The 21,397-nt window shown below is 50.4% G+C and overlaps 1 protein-coding gene across 3 annotated transcripts; it reads left to right on the top strand.

Annotated features, from left to right (window-relative positions):
- Positions 1-1,311: 1,311 nt before the first annotated feature.
- On the top strand, positions 1,312-21,073 carry LOC116360179 (histone PARylation factor 1-like). Of its 3 annotated transcripts, none has more exons than XR_004206957.1 (8): positions 1,312-1,442; positions 2,155-2,344; positions 4,578-4,764; positions 13,383-13,481; positions 15,587-16,139; positions 16,224-16,436; positions 17,347-17,519; positions 20,754-21,073. XR_004206957.1 is itself a non-coding variant. In XM_031815004.1 (8 exons), the coding sequence occupies exons 1-8, from the start codon at positions 1,407-1,409 to the stop codon at positions 20,886-20,888; spliced, it is 1,083 nt and encodes a 360-aa protein (XP_031670864.1). In that variant the 5' UTR covers positions 1,312-1,406; the 3' UTR covers positions 20,889-21,073. The 3 variants fall into 3 exon arrangements, 2 of the variants coding, with proteins under 2 accessions (XP_031670864.1, XP_031670865.1); XM_031815004.1 differs by having other exon boundaries at positions 15,587-15,761; positions 16,349-16,436; XM_031815005.1 differs by having other exon boundaries at positions 1,313-1,442; positions 15,587-15,740; positions 16,349-16,436.
- The last annotated feature ends 324 nt before the right edge of the window (positions 21,074-21,397 follow it).

The raw sequence follows: 21,397 nt of genomic DNA, 5'->3' as shown, positions 1-21,397 counted from the left end.
CAGTTCCATGGTAAGAAACGTCTCGGTCGCTGGAGCAAAAACCCTGTGCTACCCTGGGGATGGAGGACATTAGGAATGGAAAACCCTGTGCTACCCTGGGGATGGAGGACTTTAGGAATGGAAAACCCTGTGCTACCCTGGGGATGGAGGACATTAGGAATGGAAAACCCTGTTCTACCCTGGGGATGGAGGACATTAGGAATGGAAAACCCTGTTCTACCCTGGGGATGGAGGACATTAGGAATGGAAAACCCTGTGCTACCCTGGGGATGGAGGACATTAGGAATGGAAAACCCTGTTCTACCCTGGAGATGGAGGACATTAGGAATGGAAAACCCTGTGCTACCCTGGGGATGGAGGACATTAGGAATGGAAAACCCTGTGCTACCCTGGGGATGGAGGACATTAGGAATGGAAAACCCTGTGCTACCCTGGGGATGGAGGACATTAGGAATGGAAAACCCTGTGCTACCCTGGGGATGGAGGACATTAGGAATGGAAAACCCTGTGCTACCCTGGGGATGGAGGACATTAGGAATGGAAAACCCTGTGCTACCCTGGGGATGGAGGACATTAGGAATGGAAAACCCTGTTCTACCCTGGGGATGGAGGACAGGATATTAGCTCCCTACCGTTCTACATCAGAGACTGATGCTGCTGTGTTCCATGTGGGATTTAATGATATTAGGAATGGTAGCTAGGATAGACTGAAACAGGACGACATTAGGAATGGTAGCTAGGATCGACTGAAACAGGACGACATTAGGAATGGTAGCTAGGATCGACTGAAACAGGACGACATTAGGAATGGTAGCTAGGATCGACTGAAACAGGACGACATTAGGAATGGTAGCTAGGATAGACTGAAACAGGACGACATTAGGAATGGTAGCTAGGATCGACTGAAACAGGACGACATTAGGAATGGTAGCTAGGATAGACTGAAACAGGACGACATTAGGAATGGTAGCTAGGATCGACTGAAACAGGACGACATTAGGAATGGTAGCTAGGATAGACTGAAACAGGACGACATTAGGAATGGTAGCTAGGATCGACTGAAACAGACTGAAACCCTGGCTATCCGTGCATAAAAAAAAAACAAGAAAATTGTGCAATCTGGTTTGCTTAATTTAAGACATTTTACATGATTCATATTTTTTACTTTTGATACTTAAGTATATTTAAAACCAAATACTTTTAGACTTACTCAAGTAGTAGCCTTGAGTCATTTTCTATTAAGGTACCTACTCTTGTCTCTGTTATGTACCTCTGGGACGCAATGCGCACTCCGCTCCCCTAGATGGCGCTGTACATTACTTCCCAATGGCAGAAGTCCTAATGTGTTGTCGTTAGCACACACCGTTGTGTGCTTGTTTGCTGTCGAATGGAGAGGAGGAAGAAATATGACAGGGAAACGAAAAACTAAATCTACTCCTCAGGTATTGTCAGACCCATAAAGATTTTTTTATCGGACCAATGATAGGATGGTTTTAGCCAGCGAGTTATGTAGCAAGGGGGAATTTTTGTCTTGCGTTACAAAACACGGATGGGCCACTATGGCATCTACATGACTGTCTTAACTAGCTAACAAACTAAACGTGTCTCTAGTTTATTTTTTTTATTTTTTTTTGTTGCAGTTAGCTTCGGTTATATTACTGTTTTCCCAAGATAGTGTAGCCAGATCATTATATTAGTATAACTAGCTAACAAGCTGATAACCAAGTTACCGTCCACTGACAGTATTACCATGAGCTTTTTGCAGAGCGAGCTGCTCAGGGTAACGTTCATTAGCGCACACCGTAAGCAAAACGATTTGCAACGGGAAAACCAGCTTTTCTTTTTTTGTAATTCAGTGGCGCGTTCAGCAGGACTCAACGTTTTGGAACATTCAGATAGAAATAGGCAATGTAGAACAAACATGCCTCTGACATGAAGGAATAAGTAATCACATCTTCTTTATTCAAGGCGTTTTATATCTGCACCTAAACATGGCCCCTGTAGTCCCCCTCTCCCTTTCTCAGTCTGTTTATTCAGTTTGGTTTCTAATGAATACACCCAGTTATCTTCAAACTTCATTCAATCAGCTGTGATGTCGTCAGCTGTTTACACTAGCTAGTGAATTGAATTTCACCAACTGCTCATCTTCTTTAGGAGTCAGATTCTGCCGACGGGGAGTTGAAGAAGAAATGCCGTCCGGAGGAGCCGACAGCGAGACCGACTACTGCTGAGGTACCGGCAAGACTGAGGGAGGAGGTGGAGAGACTCTATAAACTGAGGATGCCTGAAGACTTCTACCTCTTCTGGGACTTCTGCTCCCTGCTCAGCCCCGATAACCCCCGGGGTAGGTTAACCACTCACCCAACCCCCGGGGTAGGTTACCCACCCACGATAACCCCCGGGGTAGGTTACCCACTCACCCAGCCCCCGGGGTAGGTTACCCAGTCCCGATAACCCCAGGGGTAGGTTACCCACTCACCCAGCCCCCGGGGTAGGTTACCCACTCACCCAGCCCTAATAACCCCCGGGGTAGGTTACCCACTCACCCAGCCCTGACAACCCCCGGGGTAGGTTACCCACTCATCCAGCCCTGACAACCCCCGGGGTAGGTCACCCACAACCAGCCCCGACAACCCCCGGGGTAGGTTACCCACTCACCCAGCCCTGACAACCCCTGGGGTAGGTTACCCACTCACCCAGCCCTGACAATCCCCGGGGTAGGTTACCCACTCACCCAAGACTTCTACCTCTTCTGGGACTTCTGCTCCCTGCTCAGCCCCGATAACCCCCGGGGTAGGTTAACCACTCACCCAACCCCCGGGGTAGGTTACCCACCCACGATAACCCCCGGGGTAGGTTACCCACTCACCCAGCCCCCGGGGTAGGTTACCCAGTCCCGATAACCCCAGGGGTAGGTTACCCACTCACCCAGCCCCCGGGGTAGGTTACCCACTCACCCAGCCCTAATAACCCCCGGGGTAGGTTACCCACTCACCCAGCCCTGACAACCCCCGGGGTAGGTTACCCACTCATCCAGCCCTGACAACCCCCGGGGTAGGTCACCCACAACCAGCCCCGACAACCCCCGGGGTAGGTTACCCACTCACCCAGCCCTGACAACCCCTGGGGTAGGTTACCCACTCACCCAGCCCTGACAATCCCCGGGGTAGGTTACCCACTCACCCAAGACTTCTACCTCTTCTGGGACTTCTGCTCCCTGCTCAGCCCCGATAACCCCCGGGGTAGGTTAACCACTCACCCAACCCCCGGGGTAGGTTACCCACCCACGATAACCCCCGGGGTAGGTTACCCACTCACCCAGCCCCCGGGGTAGGTTACCCAGTCCCGATAACCCCAGGGGTAGGTTACCCACTCACCCAGCCCCCGGGGTAGGTTACCCACTCACCCAGCCCTAATAACCCCCGGGGTAGGTTACCCACTCACCCAGCCCTGACAACCCCCGGGGTAGGTTACCCACTCATCCAGCCCTGACAACCCCCGGGGTAGGTCACCCACAACCAGCCCCGACAACCCCCGGGGTAGGTTACCCACTCACCCAGCCCTGACAACCCCTGGGGTAGGTTACCCACTCACCCAGCCCTGACAATCCCTGGGGTAGGTTACCCACTCACCCAGCCCCCGGGGTAGGTTACCCACTCACCCAGCCCTAATAACCCCCGGGGTAGGTTACCCACTCACCCAGCCCCGACAACCCCCGGGGTAGGTTACCCACTCACCCAGCCCTGACAACCCCCGGGGTAGGTCACCCACAACCAGCCCCGACAACCCCCGGGGTAGGTTACCCACTCACCCAGCCCTGACAACCCCTGGGGTAGGTTACCCACTCACCCAGCCCTGATAACCCCTGGGGTAGGTTACCCACTCACCCACAACCAGCCCTGACAACCCCCGGGGTAGGTTACCCACTCACCCACAACCAGCCCGATAACCCCCGGGGTAGGTTACCCCCTCACCCAGCCCTGACAACCCCCGGGGTAGGTTACCCACTATTAGCATTCAACATCCTGAAACACGCTATCTTATTAGCATTCAACATCCTGAAACACGCTATCTTATTAGCATTCAACATCCTGAAACATGCTATCTTATTAGCATTCAACAGCCTGAAACACGCTATCTTATTAGCATTCAACAGCCTGAAACACTATCCTATTAGCATTCAACAGCCTGAAACACTATCTTATTAGCATTCAACAGCCTGAAACACAGAAACATGCTATCTTATTAGCATTCAACAGCCTGAAACACACAGAAACATGCTATCTTATTAGCATTCAACAGCCTGAAACACGCTATCTTATTAGCATTCAACAGCCTGAAACACGCTATCTTATTAGCATTCAACAGCCTGAAACACTATCCTATTAGCATTCAACAGCCTGAAACACTATCCTATTAGCATTCAACAGCCTGAAACACTATCTTATTAGCATTCAACAGCCTGAAACACTATCCTATTAGCATTCAACAGCCTGAAACACTATCTTATTAGCATTCAACAGCCTGAAACACGCTATTTTAGGATCATATTGACCACATATAATTCCCCTCTCTAGACGCTCTGAAGGAAATCCTGGGTTTGAGGTTGGTTGGCCCGTTTGACATTCTTGCGGAGGCCCACCGTAGCTCAGCCAACCCCCAGCCCAACTACCACCTACACTGGAGGCACTTCTACGACCCTCCGGAGTACCAGACCGTACTGCAAGGGAATGGAGACAACCTGCTACACCTGGGTTACTACAGGTAATGACCGTCCTACACCTGGGTTACTACAGGTAGGGGTTACTACAGGTAATGACCATCCTACACCTTGGTTACTACAGGTAATGACTGTCCTACACCTTGGTTACTACAGGTTACTACAGGTTACTACAGGTAATGACCATCCTACACCTTGGTTACTACAGGTAATGACCGTCCTACACCTTGGTTACTACAGGTTACTACAGGTTACTACAGGTAATGATTGTCCTACACATGGGTTACTACAGGTTACTACAGGTAGGGATTACTACAGGTTACTACAGGTTACTACAGGTAGGGGTTACTACAGGTTACTACAGGTAATGATTGTCCTACACATGGGTTACTACAGGTTACTACAGGTAGGGATTACTACAGGTTACTACAGGTAATGACCGTCCTACACATGGGTTACTACAGGTTACTACAGGTAGGGATTACTACAGGTTACTACAGGTAATGACCGTCCTACACATGGGTTACTACAGGTTACTACAGGTAGGGATTACTACAGGTTACTACAGGTAATGACCATCCTACACATGGGTTACTACAGGTTACTACAGGTAGGGGTTACTACAGGTTACTACAGGTAGGGGTTACTACAGGTTACTACAGGTAGGGGTTACTACAGGTAGGGGTTACTACATGTTACTACAGGTTACTACAGGTAGGGGTTACTACAGGTAGGGGTTACTACAGGTAACTACAGGTTACTACAGGTAATGACCGTCCTACACATGGGTTACTACAGGTTACTACAGGTTACTACAGGTAGGGGTTACTACAGGTTACTACAGGTAGGGGTTACTACAGGTTACTACATGTAGGGGTTACTACAGGTTACTACATGTAGGGGTTACTACAGGTTACTACATGTAGGGGTTACTACAGGTTACTACATGTAGGGGTTACTACAGGTTACTACATGTAGGGGTTACTACAGGTTACTACATGTAGGGGTTACTACAGGTTACTACAGGTAGGGTTACTACATGTTACTACAGGTAGGGGTTACTACAGGTAGGGTTACTACAGGTTACTACAGGTAGAGGTTACTACAGGTAGGGGTTACTACAGGTGGGGGTTACTACATGTTACTATAGGTGGGGGTTACTACAGGTAGGGGTTACTACAGGTTACTACAGGTAGGGGTTACTACAGGTTACTACAGGTAGGGGTTACTACAGGTAGGGGTTACTACAGGTTACTACAGGTAGGGGTTACTACAGGTTACTACAGGTAGGGGTTACTACAGGTGGGGGTTACTACAGGTGGGGGTTACTACAGGTAGGGGTTACTACAGGTTACTACAGGTAGGGGTTACTACAGGTTACTACAGGTAGGGGTTACTACAGGTAGGGCTTACTATGGGAAGGCGTTACTACAGCAACAGGTTGCCACAGGAATGCGTTGCCACAGGAATGCGTTGCCACAGGAAGGCGTTGCTACAGGAAAGGGTGACTACAGCTACAGGTTACTACAGGAAGGGGTTACTACAGCTACATGTTACCACAGGAAGGGGTTACTACAGCTACAGTTTACTACAGGAAGGGGTTACTACAGCTACAGGTTACTACAGGAAGGGGTTACTACAGGAAGGGGTTACTACAGCTACAGGTTACTACAGGAAGGCTTTACTAAAGGAACGCGTTACTACAGCTACAGGTTACTACAGGAAGGGGTTACTACAGCTACAGGTTACTACAGGAAGGGGTTACTACAGCTACAGGTTACTACAGCTACAGGTTACCACAGGAAGGTGTTGCTACAGGTTACTACAGGAAGGGGTTGCTACAGGTTACTACAGGAAAGGGTTACTACAGCTACAGGTTACCACAGGAAAGGGTTACTACAGGTAGGGGTTACTACAGGTTACTACAGGTAGGGGTTACTACAGGTAGGGCTTACTATGGGAAGGCGTTACTACAGCAACAGGTTGCCACAGGAATGCGTTGCCACAGGAAGGCGTTGCTACAGGAAAGGGTGACTACAGCTACAGGTTACTACAGGAAGGGGTTACTACAGCTACATGTTACCACAGGAAGGGGTTACTACAGCTACAGTTTACTACAGGAAGGGGTTACTACAGCTACAGGTTACTACAGGAAGGGGTTACTACAGGAAGGGGTTACTACAGCTACAGGTTACTACAGGAAGGCTTTACTAAAGGAACGCGTTACTACAGCTACAGGTTACTACAGGAAGGGGTTACTACAGCTACAGGTTACTACAGGAAGGGGTTACTACAGCTACAGGTTACTACAGCTACAGGTTACCACAGGAAGGTGTTGCTACAGGTTACTACAGGAAGGGGTTGCTACAGGTTACTACAGGAAAGGGTTACTACAGCTACAGGTTACCACAGGAAAGGGTTACTACAGCTACAGGTTACAGCATCCCTTTAGAGAGAGGACCAGCATCCCTTTAGAGAGAGGAGCAGCATCCCTTTAGAGAGAGGAGCAGCATCCCTTTAGAGAGAGGACCAGCATCCCTTTAGAGAGAGGAGCAGCATCCCTTTAGAGAGAGGAACAGCATCCCTTTAGAGAGAGGAACAGCATCCTGTTACAGAGGAACAGCATCCCCTTAGAGAGAGGAACAGCATCCCTTTAGAGAGAGGAGCAGCATCCCTTTAGAGAGAGGAACAGCATCCCTTTAGAGAGAGGAACAGCATCCCTTTAGAGAGAGGAACAGCATCCCTTTAGAGAGAGGAACAGCATCCCTTTAGAGAGAGGAACAGCATCCTGTTACAGAGGACCAGCATCCCCTTAGAGAGAGGAACAGCATCCCTTTAGAGAGAGGACCAGCATCCCTTTAGAGAGAGGAGCAGCATCCCTTTAGAGAGAGGAACAGCATCCTGTTACAGAGGAACAGCATCCCTTTAGAGAGAGGAGCAGCATCCCTTTAGAGAGAGGAACAGCATCCTGTTACAGAGGAACAGCATCCTGTTACAGAGGAACAGCATCCCCTTACAGAGGAACAGCATCCCCTTAGAGAGTGGAAAAGCATCCCGTTACAGAGGAACAGCATCCCGTTACAGAGGAACAGCATCCCGTTACAGAGGAACAGCATCCCGTTACAGAGGAACAGCATCCCCTTACAGAGGAACAGCATCCCCTTACAGAGGAACAGCATCCCCTTACAGAGGAACAGCATCCTCTTAGAGAGAGGAAAAGCATCCTGTTACAGAGGAACAGCATCCCCTTAGAGAGAGGAACAGCATCCTGTTACAGAGGAACAGCATCCCCTTAGAGAGAGGAGCAGCATCCCTTTAGAGAGAGGAGCAGCATCCCCTTAGAGAGAGGAGCAGCATCCCTTTAGAGAGAGGAGCAGCATCCCTTTAGAGAGAGGAACAGCATCCCCTTAGAGAGAGGAACAGCATCCTGTTACAGAGGAACAGCATCCTGTTACAGAGGAACAGCATCCCTTTAGAGAGAGGAGCAGCATCCCTTTAGAGAGAGGAGCAGCATCCCTTTAGAGAGAGGAACAGCATCCTGTTACAGAGGAACAGCATCCCTTTAGAGAGAGGAGCAGCATCCCTTTAGAGAGAGGAGCAGCATCCCTTTAGAGAGAGGAGCAGCATCCCTTTAGAGAGAGGAGCAGCATCCTGTTACAGAGGAACAGCATCCTGTTAGAGGAACAGCATCCCTTTAGAGAGAGGAACAGCATCCCTTTAGAGAGAGGACCAGCATCCCTTTAGAGAGAGGAACAGCATCCCTTTAGAGAGAGGACCAGCATCCCCTTACAGAGAGGACCAGCATCCCTTTAGAGAGAGGAACAGCATCCCTTTAGAGAGAGGAGCAGCATCCCTTTAGAGAGAGGAGCAGCATCCCTTTAGAGAGAGGACCAGCATCCCTTTAGAGAGAGGAGCAGCATCCCTTTAGAGAGAGGAACAGCATCCCTTTAGAGAGAGGACCAGCATCCCTTTAGAGAGAGGACCAGCATCCCTTTAGAGAGAGGACCAGCATCCCCTTACAGAGAGGACCAGCATCCCTTTAGAGAGAGGAGCAGCATCCCTTTAGAGAGGGGAACAGCATCCCGTTACAGAGGAACAGCATCCCTTTAGAGAGAGGACCAGCATCCCCTTAGAGAGAGGAACAGCATCCTGTTACAGAGGAACAGCATCCCCTTAGAGAGAGGAACAGCATCCCTTTAGAGAGAGGAGCAGCATCCCTTTAGAGAGAGGAACAGCATCCCTTTAGAGAGAGGAACAGCATCCCTTTAGAGAGAGGAACAGCATCCCTTTAGAGAGAGGACCAGCATCCCTTTAGAGAGAGGAACAGCATCCTGTTACAGAGGACCAGCATCCCCTTAGAGAGAGGAACAGCATCCCTTTAGAGAGAGGACCAGCATCCCTTTAGAGAGAGGAGCAGCATCCCTTTAGAGAGAGGAACAGCATCCTGTTACAGAGGAACAGCATCCCTTTAGAGAGAGGAGCAGCATCCCTTTAGAGAGAGGAACAGCATCCTGTTACAGAGGAACAGCATCCTGTTACAGAGGAACAGCATCCCCTTACAGAGGAACAGCATCCCCTTAGAGAGAGGAAAAGCATCCCGTTACAGAGGAACAGCATCCCGTTACAGAGGAACAGCATCCCGTTACAGAGGAACAGCATCCCGTTACAGAGGAACAGCATCCCGTTACAGAGGAACAGCATCCCCTTACAGAGGAACAGCATCCCCTTACAGAGGAACAGCATCCTCTTAGAGAGAGGAAAAGCATCCTGTTACAGAGGAACAGCATCCCCTTAGAGAGAGGAACAGCATCCTGTTACAGAGGAACAGCATCCCCTTAGAGAGAGGAGCAGCATCCCTTTAGAGAGAGGAGTAGCATCCCCTTAGAGAGAGGAGCAGCATCCCTTTAGAGAGAGGAGCAGCATCCCTTTAGAGAGAGGAACAGCATCCTGTTACAGAGGAACAGCATCCCTTTAGAGAGAGGAGCAGCATCCCTTTAGAGAGAGGAGCAGCATCCCTTTAGAGAGAGGAACAGCATCCTGTTACAGAGGAACAGCATCCCTTTAGAGAGAGGAGCAGCATCCCTTTAGAGAGAGGAGCAGCATCCCTTTAGAGAGAGGAGCAGCATCCCTTTAGAGAGAGGAGCAGCATCCTGTTACAGAGGAACAGCATCCTGTTACAGAGGAACAGCATCCCTTTAGAGAGAGGAACAGCATCCCTTTAGAGAGAGGACCAGCATCCCTTTAGAGAGAGGAACAGCATCCCTTTAGAGAGAGGACCAGCATCCCCTTACAGAGAGGACCAGCATCCCTTTAGAGAGAGGAACAGCATCCCTTTAGAGAGAGGAGCAGCATCCCTTTAGAGAGAGGAGCAGCATCCCTTTAGAGAGAGGACCAGCATCCCTTTAGAGAGAGGAGCAGCATCCCTTTAGAGAGAGGAACAGCATCCCTTTAGAGAGAGGACCAGCATCCCTTTAGAGAGAGGACCAGCATCCCTTTAGAGAGAGGACCAGCATCCCTTTAGAGAGAGGACCAGCATCCCCTTACAGAGAGGACCAGCATCCCTTTAGAGAGAGGAGCAGCATCCCTTTAGAGAGGGGAACAGCATCCCGTTACAGAGGAACAGCATCCCTTTAGAGAGAGGACCAGCATCCCCTTAGAGAGAGGAACAGCATCCTGTTACAGAGGAACAGCATCCCCTTAGAGAGAGGAGCAGCATCCCTTTAGAGAGAGGAGCAGCATCCCCTTAGAGAGAGGAGCAGCATCCCTTTAGAGAGAGGAGCAGCATCCCTTTAGAGAGAGGAACAGCATCCCCTTAGAGAGAGGAACAGCATCCTGTTACAGAGGAACAGCATCCTGTTACAGAGGAACAGCATCCCTTTAGAGAGGAACAGCATCCTGTTACAGAGGAACAGCATCCTGTTACAGAGGAACAGCATCCTGTTACAGAGGAACAGCATCCCCTTAGAGAGAGGAACAGCATCCTGTTACAGAGGACCAGCATCCCTTTAGAGAGAGGAACAGCATCCCCTTAGAGAGAGGAACAGCATCCTGTTACAGAGGAACAGCATCCCCTTAGAGAGAGGAACAGCATCCTGTTACAGAGGAACAGCATCCTGTTACAGAGGAACAGCATCCTGTTACAGAGGAACAGCATCCTGTTACAGAGGAACAGCATCCCTTTAGAGAGAGGACCAGCATCCCTTTAGAGAGAGGACCAGCATCCCTTTAGAGAGAGGACCAGCATCCCTTTAGAGAGAGGACCAGCATCCCTTTAGAGAGAGGACCAGCATCCCTTTAGAGAGAGGAGCAGCATCCCTTTAGAGAGAGGAGCAGCATCCCTTTAGAGAGAGGAGCAGCATCCCTTTAGAGAGGACCAGCATCCCTTTAGAGAGAGGAGCAGCATCCCTTTAGAGAGAGGACCAGCATCACCTTACAGAGAGGAAGAGCATCCTGTTACAGAGGAACAGCATCCCCTTAGAGAGAGGAGCATCATCCCTTTAGAGAGAGGAGCAGCATCCCCTTAGAGAGAGGAGCAGCATCCCTTTAGAGAGAGGAGCAGCATCCCCTTAGAGAGAGGAACAGCATCCTGTTACAGAGGAACAGCATCCTGTTACAGAGGAACAGCATCCTGTTACAGAGGAACAGCATCCCTTTAGAGAGAGGAGCAGCATCCCTTTAGAGAGAGGAGCAGCATCCCTTTAGAGAGAGGAACAGCATCCTGTTACAGAGGAACAGCATCCCTTTAGAGAGAGGAGCAGCATCCCTTTAGAGAGAGGAGCAGCATCCCTTTAGAGAGAGGAGCAGCATCCCTTTAGAGAGAGGAACAGCATCCCTTTAGAGAGAGGACCAGCATCCCTTTAGAGAGAGGACCAGCATCCCGTTAGAGAGAGGAGCAGCATCCCTTTAGAGAGAGGAACAGCATCCTGTTACAGAGGAACAGCATCCCTTTAGAGAGAGGAGCAGCATCCCTTTAGAGAGGGGAACAGCATCCCATTACAGAGGAACAGCATCCCTTTAGAGAGAGGACCAGCATCCCCTTAGAGAGAGGAACAGCATCCTGTTACAGAGGAACAGCATCCCCTTAGAGAGAGGAGCAGCATCCCTTTAGAGAGAGGAGCAGCATCCCCTTAGAGAGAGGAGCAGCATCCCTTTAGAGAGAGGAACAGCATCCCTTTAGAGAGAGGAACAGCATCCCCTTAGAGAGAGGAACAGCATCCCTTTAGAGAGGAACAGCATCCCTTTAGAGAGGAACAGCATCCCTTTAGAGAGGAACAGCATCCTGTTACAGAGGAACAGCATCCTGTTACAGAGGAACAGCATCCCTTTAGAGAGAGGACCAGCATCCCTTTAGAGAGAGGAACAGCATCCTGTTACAGAGGAACAGCATCCCTTTAGAGAGAGGAGCAGCATCCCTTTAGAGAGAGGAACAGCATCCTGTTACAGAGGAACAGCATCCCTTTAGAGAGAGGAGCAGCATCCCTTTAGAGAGAGGAGCAGCATCCCTTTAGAGAGAGGAGCAGCATCCCTTTAGAGAGAGGAGCAGCATCCTGTTACAGAGGAACAGCATCCTGTTACAGAGGAACAGCATCCTGTTACAGAGGAACAGCATCCCCTTACAGAGGAACAGCATCCCTTTAGAGAGAGGAACAGCATCCCTTTAGAGAGAGGACCAGCATCCCTTTAGAGAGAGCAACAGCATCCCCTTACAGAGAGGACCAGCATCCCTTTAGAGAGAGGAACAGCATCCCTTTAGAGAGAGGAGCAGCATCCCTTTAGAGAGAGGAGCAGCATCCCTTTAGAGAGAGGAACAGCATCCCTTTAGAGAGAGGAACAGCATCCCTTTAGAGAGAGGACCAGCATCCCGTTAGAGAGAGGAGCAGCATCCCTTTAGAGAGAGGAACAGCATCCTGTTACAGAGGAACAGCATCCCTTTAGAGAGAGGAGCAGCATCCCTTTAGAGAGAGGAACAGCATCCCATTACAGAGGAACAGCATCCCTTTAGAGAGAGGACCAGCATCCCCTTAGAGAGAGGAACAGCATCCTGTTACAGAGGAACAGCATCCCCTTAGAGAGAGGAGCAGCATCCCTTTAGAGAGAGGAGCAGCATCCCCTTAGAGAGAGGAGCAGCATCCCTTTAGAGAGAGGAACAGCATCCCTTTAGAGAGAGGAACAGCATCCCCTTAGAGAGAGGAACAGCATCCTGTTACAGAGGAACAGCATCCCTTTAGAGAGGAACAGCATCCTGTTACAGAGGAACAGCATCCTGTTACAGAGGAACAGCATCCTGTTAGAGGAACAGCATCCTGTTACAGAGGAACAGCATCCCTTTAGAGAGAGGACCAGCATCCCTTTAGAGAGAGGACCAGCATCCCTTTAGAGAGAGGACCAGCATCCCTTTAGAGAGAGGACCAGCATCCCTTTAGAGAGAGGAGCAGCATCCCTTTAGAGAGAGGAGCAGCATCCCTTTAGAGAGAGGACCAGCATCCCTTTAGAGAGAGGAGCAGCATCCCTTTAGAGAGGACCAGCATCCCTTTAGAGAGAGGACCAGCATCCCTTTAGAGAGAGGAACAGCATCCTGTTACAGAGGAACAGCATCCCCTTAGAGAGAGGAAGAGCATCCTGTTACAACATGGTCATATTAATCTCCACCTCTGTTTTTCAGAGATAGTCCGGACTCCCTGCCTGTGTTCCTAGGGGAGAATGAAGCCAAGAAGGGCTGTACCATCACGCAGATGGGGGACAACATGTTTGCTGCTGTCCAGTGAGTGTCCTCCACTAACTAACACACGAGGAACACACGGACCATCTAAACTAACACAACGACAAGAGAGTCCACTGGTTGGTGTGGTCATGGGATGTGACAGAGATGGTGTGGTCACGGGATGTGGTAGAGATGGTGTGGTCATGGGATGTGACAGAGATGGTGTGGTCACGGGATGTGGTAGAGATGGTGTGGTCATGGGATGTGGCAGAGATGGTGTGGTCATGGGATGTGACAGAGATGGTGTGGTCATGGGAGGGTGTGGTCATGGGATGTGGTAGAGATGGTGTGGTCATGGGATGTGGTAGAGATGGTGCGGTCATGGGATGTGACAGAGATGGTGTGGTCATGGGATGTGACAGAGATGGTGTGGTCATGGGAGGGTGTGGTCATGGGATGTGGTAGAGATGGTGTGGTCATGGGATGGGACAGCGATGGTGTGGTCTTGGGATGTGGCAGAGATGGTGTGGTCATGGGATGGGACAGAGATGATGTGGTCATGGGATGTGGCAGAGATGGTGTGGTCATGGGATGTGGTAGAGATGGTGTGGTCATGGGATGGGACAGAGATGATGTGGTCATGGGATGTGGCAGAGATGGTGTGGTCATGGGATGTGACAGATGGTGTGGTCATGGGATGTGGCAGAGATGGTGTGGTCATGGGATGTGACAGAGATGGTGTGGTCATGGGATGGTGTGGTCATGGGATGGTGTGGTCATGGGGTGTGGTCATGGGATGGTGTGGTCATGGGATATGGCAGAGATGGTGTGGTCATGGGATGTGACAGAGATGACTGCTTATCAAGACTTATTCTCTTTTTTTCTCGCCATCCCTTCTCTCTCCTCCCTCACCGCCCCCCTCGCTCTCCTCCCTCACGTCACCTCCCTCGCTCTCCTCCCTCACCGTCCCCCCCACTCTCCTCCCTCACCGCCCCCCCGGCTCCTGCCTCACCGTCCCCCCCTCTCTCCTGCCTCACCGTCCCCCCCCTCTCTCCTGCCTCACCGTCCCCCCCGCGCTCCTCCCTCACCGTCCCCCCCTCTCTCCTGCCTCACCGTCCCCCCCTCTCTCCTGCCTCACCGTCCCCCCCGCTCTCCTCCCTCACCGTCCCCCCGCTCTCCTCCCTCACCGTCCCCCCCGCTCTCCTCCCTCACCGTGCCCCCGCTCTCCTCCCTCACCGTCCCCCTCTCTCTCCTCCCTCACCACCGTCCCCCTCGCTCTCCTCCCTCACCGCCCCCCCGCCCTCCTCCCTCACTGTCCCCCTCGCTCTCCTCCCTCACCGTCCCCCTCGCTCTCCTCCCTCACCGTCCCCCTCGCTCTCCTCCCTCACCACTCTCCTCCCTCACCGTCCCCCCCGCTCTCCTCCCTCACTGTGTCCCTCGCTCTCCTCCCTCACTGTCCCCCTCGCTCTCCTCCCTCACCGTCCCCCTCGCTCTCCTCCCTCACCGTCCCCGCCGCCCTCCTCCCTCACTGTCCCCCTCGCTCTCCTCCCTCACCGTCCCCCTCGCTCTCCTCCCTCACTGTCCCCCTCGCTCTCCTCCCTCACCGTCCCCCTCGCTCTCCTCCCTCACCGTCCCCCTCGCTCTCCTCCCTCACCGTCCCCGCCGCCCTCCTCCCTCACTGTCCCCCTCGCTCTCCTCCCTCACCGTCCCCCTCGCTCTCCTCCCTCACCACTCTCCTCCCTCACCGTCCCCCCCGCTCTCCTCCCTCACTGTGTCCCTCGCTCTCCTCCCTCACTGTCCCCCTCGCTCTCCTCCCTCACCGTCCCCCTCGCCCTCCTCCCTCACCGTCCCCGCCGCCCTCCTCCCTCACTGTCCCCCTCGCTCTCCTCCCTCACCGTCCCCCTCGCTCTCCTCCCTCACTGTCCCCCTCGCTCTCCTCCCTCACCGTCCCCCTCGCTCTCCTCCCTCACCGTCCCCCTCGCTCTCCTCCCTCACCGTCCCCGCCGCCCTCCTCCCTCACCGTCCCCCTCGCTCTCCTCCCTCACCGTCCCCCTCGCTCTCCTCCCTCACCGTCCCCCTCGCTCTCCTCCCCCTCTCTCCTCCCTCACTGTCCCGTCTCTCTCCCATCTCTGCCCAAACTCTCCCTCCTCTTCTCTCTCCTTCAGTCTGTTTCTGGGGAGGAAGAGGAAGGAGAGGGGCGGGCATAAGGAAGGGGGCAAGGCTCTGGATAACCTGGAGGAGGAGTTAAGAGAGAGGGCGGAGTCTCTGGGCTTTTCCCTGGAGCAGAAGACCAAAGGCATGAAGCAGAGAGACAAGAAGGTGACACCCCGTACTGAGACGGTAACACCCCGTACTGAGACGGTAACACCCCATACTGAGACGGTAACACCCCGTACTGAGACGGTAACACCCCGTACTGAGACGGTAACACCCCGTACTGAGACGGTAACACCCCGTACTGAGACGGTGACACCCCATACTGAGACGGTAACACCCCGTACTGAGACGGTAACACCCCGTACTGAGACGGTAACACCCCGTACTGAGACGGTAACACCCCGTACTGAGACGGTAACACCCCGTACTGAGACGGTAACACCCCGTACTGAGACGGTAATACCCCGTACTGAGACGGTAACACCCCGTACTGAGACGGTACTGAGACGGTAACACCCCGTACTGAGACGGTAACACCCCGTACTGAGACGGTACTAGAAGGTAACACCCCGTACTGAGACGGTAACACCCCGTACTAAGACGGTACTGAGACGGTAACACCCCGTACTGAGACGGTACTAGAAGGTACATCCCGTACTGAGGCGGTACTAGAAGGTAACACCCCGTACTGAGACGGTACTAGAAGGTAACACCCCGTACTGAGACGCTACCAGAAGGTGACAGTCTAACCGCCACCTGTCCATGTCCAGGTTGTCACCAAGACGTTCCATGGAGCCGGCCTGGTGGTTCCTGTTGATCAGAATGATGTTGGTTACCGGGAGCTGCCGGAGACAGACGGTAAGACTCTGCAACACTCCAGAACACTCTAGAACAGTGGCAACTAGGTTTGGTCTCGGGACAATGTTTTTGGTAGCTCAGTGGGCCAGAACATAATTAGTTTATAATATAAACCCAATGCAAAGGCCTACACGACAAGTAGAACACTGTAGAACCACTCAAATACTCCAGACCACTCCATACCACTGTAGAATACTCTAGTACCACTCAGATACCCCATACCACTGTAGAATACTCCAGACCACTCCATACCACTGTAGAATACTCTAGTACCACTCAGATACTCCATACCACTGTAGAATACTCTAGTACCACTAGAATATTCCAGAACACTGTAGAATACTCTAGAACCACTAGAATACTCCAGAACACTGTAGAATACTCCAGACCACTCCATACCACTGTAGAATACTCTAGTACCACTAGAATATTCCAGAACACTGTAGAATACTCTAGAACCACTAGAATATTCCAGAACACTGTAGAATACTCTAGAACCACTAGAATACTCCAGAACACTGTAGAATACTCTAGTACCACTCAGATACCCCATACCACTGTAGAATACTCCAGACCACTCCATACCACTGTAGAATACACTAGAACCACTAGAATATTCCAGAACACTGTAGAATACTCTGGAATCACTAGAATACTCCAGAACACTGTAGAATACTCTAGAACCACTAGAATACTCCAGAACACTGTAGAATACTCCAGAACACTGTAGAATACTCTAGAACCACTAGAATACTCCAGAACACTGTAGAATACTCCAGAACACTGTAGAATACTCCAGAACAGGTTTCAGAAACACTTTCCAAATAGATGTTATTCACACTATGTAATGTCCCCCCCCCCCCAACCTCTCCTCTCCCCCCGATTTACTACATCTGGTGTGTGTGTGTAGCGAGTATGAAGAGGCTGTGTAAGGCTATAGCGGAGGCCAGGTGTGATGAAGACAGGATGAAGGCTTTCGGCCCGCTGCAGGAGATGATCACCTTCGTCCAGTTCGCTAACGACGAGTGTGACTACGGCATGGGGCTGGAGCTGGGCATAGACCTCTTCTGTTACGGATCACAGGTACACACACACACACACACACACCTCAACACACGGGGCTGGAGCTGGGCATAGACCTCTTCTGTTACACACACACACTCACACACACACACACACACATACGTCAACACCTGTTCTCCACGGAACACACTGTTGTAGATCTCAGTGTAGAGCCACCACCAGACATTAACACTATGGTGTAGATCTCAGTGTAGAGCCACCAACAGACATTAACACTATGGTGTAGATCTCAGTGTAGAGCCACCAACAGACACTATGGTGTAGATCTCAGTGTAGAGCCACCAACAGACATTAACACTATGGTGTAGATCTCAGTGTAGAGCCACCAACAGACAGTAACACTATGGTGTAGATCTCAGTGTAGAGCCACCAACAGACATTAACACTATGGTGTAGATCTCAGTGTAGAGCCACCAACAGACATTAACACTATGGTGTAGATCTCAGTGTAGAGCCACCAACAGACATTAACACTATGGTGTAGATCTCAGTGTAGAGCCACCAACAGACATTAACACTATGGTGTAGATCTCAGTGTAGAGCCACCAACAGACATTAACACTATGGTGTAGATCTCAGTGTAGAGCCACCACCAGACATTAACACTATGGTGTAGATCTCAGTGTAGAGCCACCAACAGACATTAACACTATGGTGTAGATCTCAGTGTAGAGCCACCAACAGACATTAACACTATGGTGTAGATCTCAGTGTAGAGCCACCAACAGACATTAACACTATGGTGTAGATCTCAGTGTAGAGCCACCAACAGACACTATGGTGTAGATCTCAGTGTAGAGCCACCACCAGACATTAACACTATGGTGTAGATCTCAGTGTAGAGCCACCAACAGACATTAACACTATGGTGTAGATCTCAGTGTAGAGCCACCACCAGACATTAACACTATGGTGTAGATCTCAGTGTAGAGCCACCAACAGACATTAACACTATGGTGTAGATCTCAGTGTAGAGCCACCAACAGACACTATGGTGTAGATCTCAGTGTAGAGCCACCAACAGACATTAACACTATGGTGTAGATCTCAGTGTAGAGCCACCAACAGACATTAACACTATGGTGTAGATCTCAGTGTAGCGCCACCAACAGACATTAACACTATGGTGTAGATCTCAGTGTAGAGCCACCAACAGACATTAACACTATGGTGTAGATCTCAGTGTAGAGCCACCACCAGACATTAACACTATGGTGTAGATCTCAGTGTAGAGCCACCAACAGACATTAACACTATGGTGTAGATCTCAGTGTAGAGCCACCAACAGACATTAACACTATGGTGTAGATCTCAGTGTAGAGCCACCAACAGACATTAACACTATGGTGTAGATCTCAGTGTAGAGCCACCAACAGACACTATGGTGTAGATCTCAGTGTAGAGCCACCACCAGACATTAACACTATGGTGTAGATCTCAGTGTAGAGCCACCAACAGACATTAACACTATGGTGTAGATCTCAGTGTAGAGCCACCAACAGACATTAACACTATGGTGTAGATCTCAGTGTAGAGCCACCACCAGACATTAACACTATGGTGTAGATCTCAGTGTAGAGCCACCAACAGACATTAACACTATGGTGTAGATCTCAGTGTAGAGCCACCAACAGACACTATGGTGTAGATCTCAGTGTAGAGCCACCAACAGACATTAACACTATGGTGTAGATCTCAGTGTAGCGCCACCAACAGACATTAACACTATGGTGTAGATCTCAGTGTAGAGCCACCACCAGACATTAACACTATGGTGTAGATCTCAGTGTAGAGCCACCAACAGACATTAACACTATGGTGTAGATCTCAGTGTAGAGCCACCAACAGACATTAACACTATGGTGTAGATCTCAGTGTAGAGCCACCAACAGACATTAACACTATGGTGTAGATCTCAGTGTAGAGCCACCAACAGACACTATGGTGTAGATCTCAGTGTAGAGCCACCACCAGACATTAACACTATGGTGTAGATCTCAGTGTAGAGCCACCAACAGACATTAACACTATGGTGTAGATCTCAGTGTAGAGCCACCAACAGACATTAACACTATGGTGTAGATCTCAGTGTAGAGCCACCAACAGACATTAACACTATGGTGTAGATCTCAGTGTAGAGCCACCAACAGACATTAACACTATGGTGTAGATCTCAGTGTAGAGCCACCAACAGACATTAACACTATGGTGTAGATCTCAGTGTAGAGCCACCAACAGACATTAACACTATGGTGTAGATCTCAGTGTAGAGCCACCAACAGACATTAACACTATGGTGTAGATCTCAGTGTAGAGCCACCAACAGACATTAACACTATGGTGTAGATCTCAGTGTAGAGCCACCAACAGACATTAACACTATGGTGTAGATCTCAGTGTAGAGCCACCAACAGACATCTTCCATTGTGTGTCTGTCTGACTCAGTTTCCTGTCTTCCATTGTGTGTCTGTCTGACTTTGTTTCCTGTCTTCCATTGTGTGTCTGTCTGACTCAGTTTCCTGTCTTCCATTGTGTGTCTGTCTGACTCAGTTTCCTGTCTTCCATTGTGTGTCTGTCTGTTTCCTGTCTTCCATTGTGTGTCTGTCTGACTTTGTTTCCTGTCTTCCATTGTGTGTCTGTCTGACTCTCAGTTTCCTGTCTTCCATTGTGTGTCTGTCTGACTCAGTTTCCTGTCTTCCATTGTGTGTCTGTCTGTTTCCTGTCTTCCATTGTGTGTCTGTCTGTTTCCTGTCTTCCATTGTGTGTCTGTCTGTTTCCTGTCTTCCATTGTGTGTCTGTCTGACTCTCTGTTTCCTGTCTTCCATTGTGTGTCTGTCTGACTCTCTGTTTCCTGTCTTCCATTGTGTGTCTGTCTGACTCTCAGTTTCCTGTCTTCCATTGTGTGTCTGTCTGACTCTCAGTTTCCTGTCTTCCATTGTGTGTCTGTCTGACTCTCAGTTTCCTGTCTTCCATTGTGTGTCTGTCTGACTCTCTTTTTCCTGTCTTCCATTGTGTGTCTGTCTGACTCTCAGTTTCCTGTCTTCCATTGTGTGTCTGTCTGACTCTCAGTTTCCTGTCTTCCATTGTGTGTCTGTCTGACTCTCTTTTTCCTGTCTTCCATTGTGTGTCTGTCTCTGACTCAGTTTCCTGTCTTCCATTGTGTGTCTGTCTGACTCTCAGTTTCCTGTCTTCCATTGTGTGTCTGTCTAACTCTCAGTTTCCTATGTCCCCCAGTACTTCTATAAGGTGATCAGACAACTGCTGCCCATGGCCTACAGCCTGCTGAAGAGGGGCCTGTTTGGAGAGATCCTGGAGGCTCACCTCTCCAGCCGTTCCCACGACAACCTGGACCAACTCACCTCAGCCTGAAGAATACCACGGGAGAGGAAGAAGAAGAGAGAGAGAGAAGAAGAGGGATGGATTGTTGTCAGCTCTGACCACTGTGTGTTTTTTATGAGTCTTGTTGTGGTGCTGCTGTTGAATGGTACCAGTGGCGTCTCTCTCTGTGTGCATATGTGGAATAAAGGATTATATTTCTAAGAGATGGTCTTTTACCACGTCCTGCTGTCTGTCTGTTACTACGTCCTGCTGTCTGTCTGTTACTAGGTCCTGTCTGTCTGTTACTAGGTCCTGTCTGTCTGTTACTAGGTCCTGTCTGTCTGTTACTAGGTTCTGTCTGTCTGTTACTAGGTCCTGTCTGTCTGTTACTAGGTACTGTCTGTCTGTTACTAGGTCCTGTCTGTCTTTTACTACGTCCTGCTGTCTGTCTGTTACTAGGTCCTGTCTGTCTGTTACTAGGTCCTGTCTGTCTTTTACTACGTCCTGCTGTCTGTCTGTTACTAGGTACTGTCTGTCTGTTACTAGGTCCTGTCTGTCTT

The sequence above is a fragment of the Oncorhynchus kisutch genome, unplaced genomic scaffold, assembly GCF_002021735.2.
Source record: "Oncorhynchus kisutch isolate 150728-3 unplaced genomic scaffold, Okis_V2 Okis07a-Okis12b_hom, whole genome shotgun sequence".
NCBI lineage: Eukaryota > Metazoa > Chordata > Actinopteri > Salmoniformes > Salmonidae > Oncorhynchus > Oncorhynchus kisutch.
This window is presented reverse-complemented; position numbering and strand designations above follow the sequence as displayed.

Excerpts from the sequence above, each read along its gene's own strand:
- LOC116360179 (XM_031815004.1), top strand. The coding sequence starts at position 1,407 with ATGACAGGGAAACGAAAAACTAAATCTACTCCTCAG. Across the intron at positions 4,765-13,382 it reads CTACACCTGGGTTACTACAG|AGATAGTCCGGACTCCCTGC; the intron begins GTAATGACCGTC and ends TCTGTTTTTCAG. Across the intron at positions 13,482-15,586 it reads AACATGTTTGCTGCTGTCCA|TCTGTTTCTGGGGAGGAAGA; the intron begins GTGAGTGTCCTC and ends TCTCTCCTTCAG.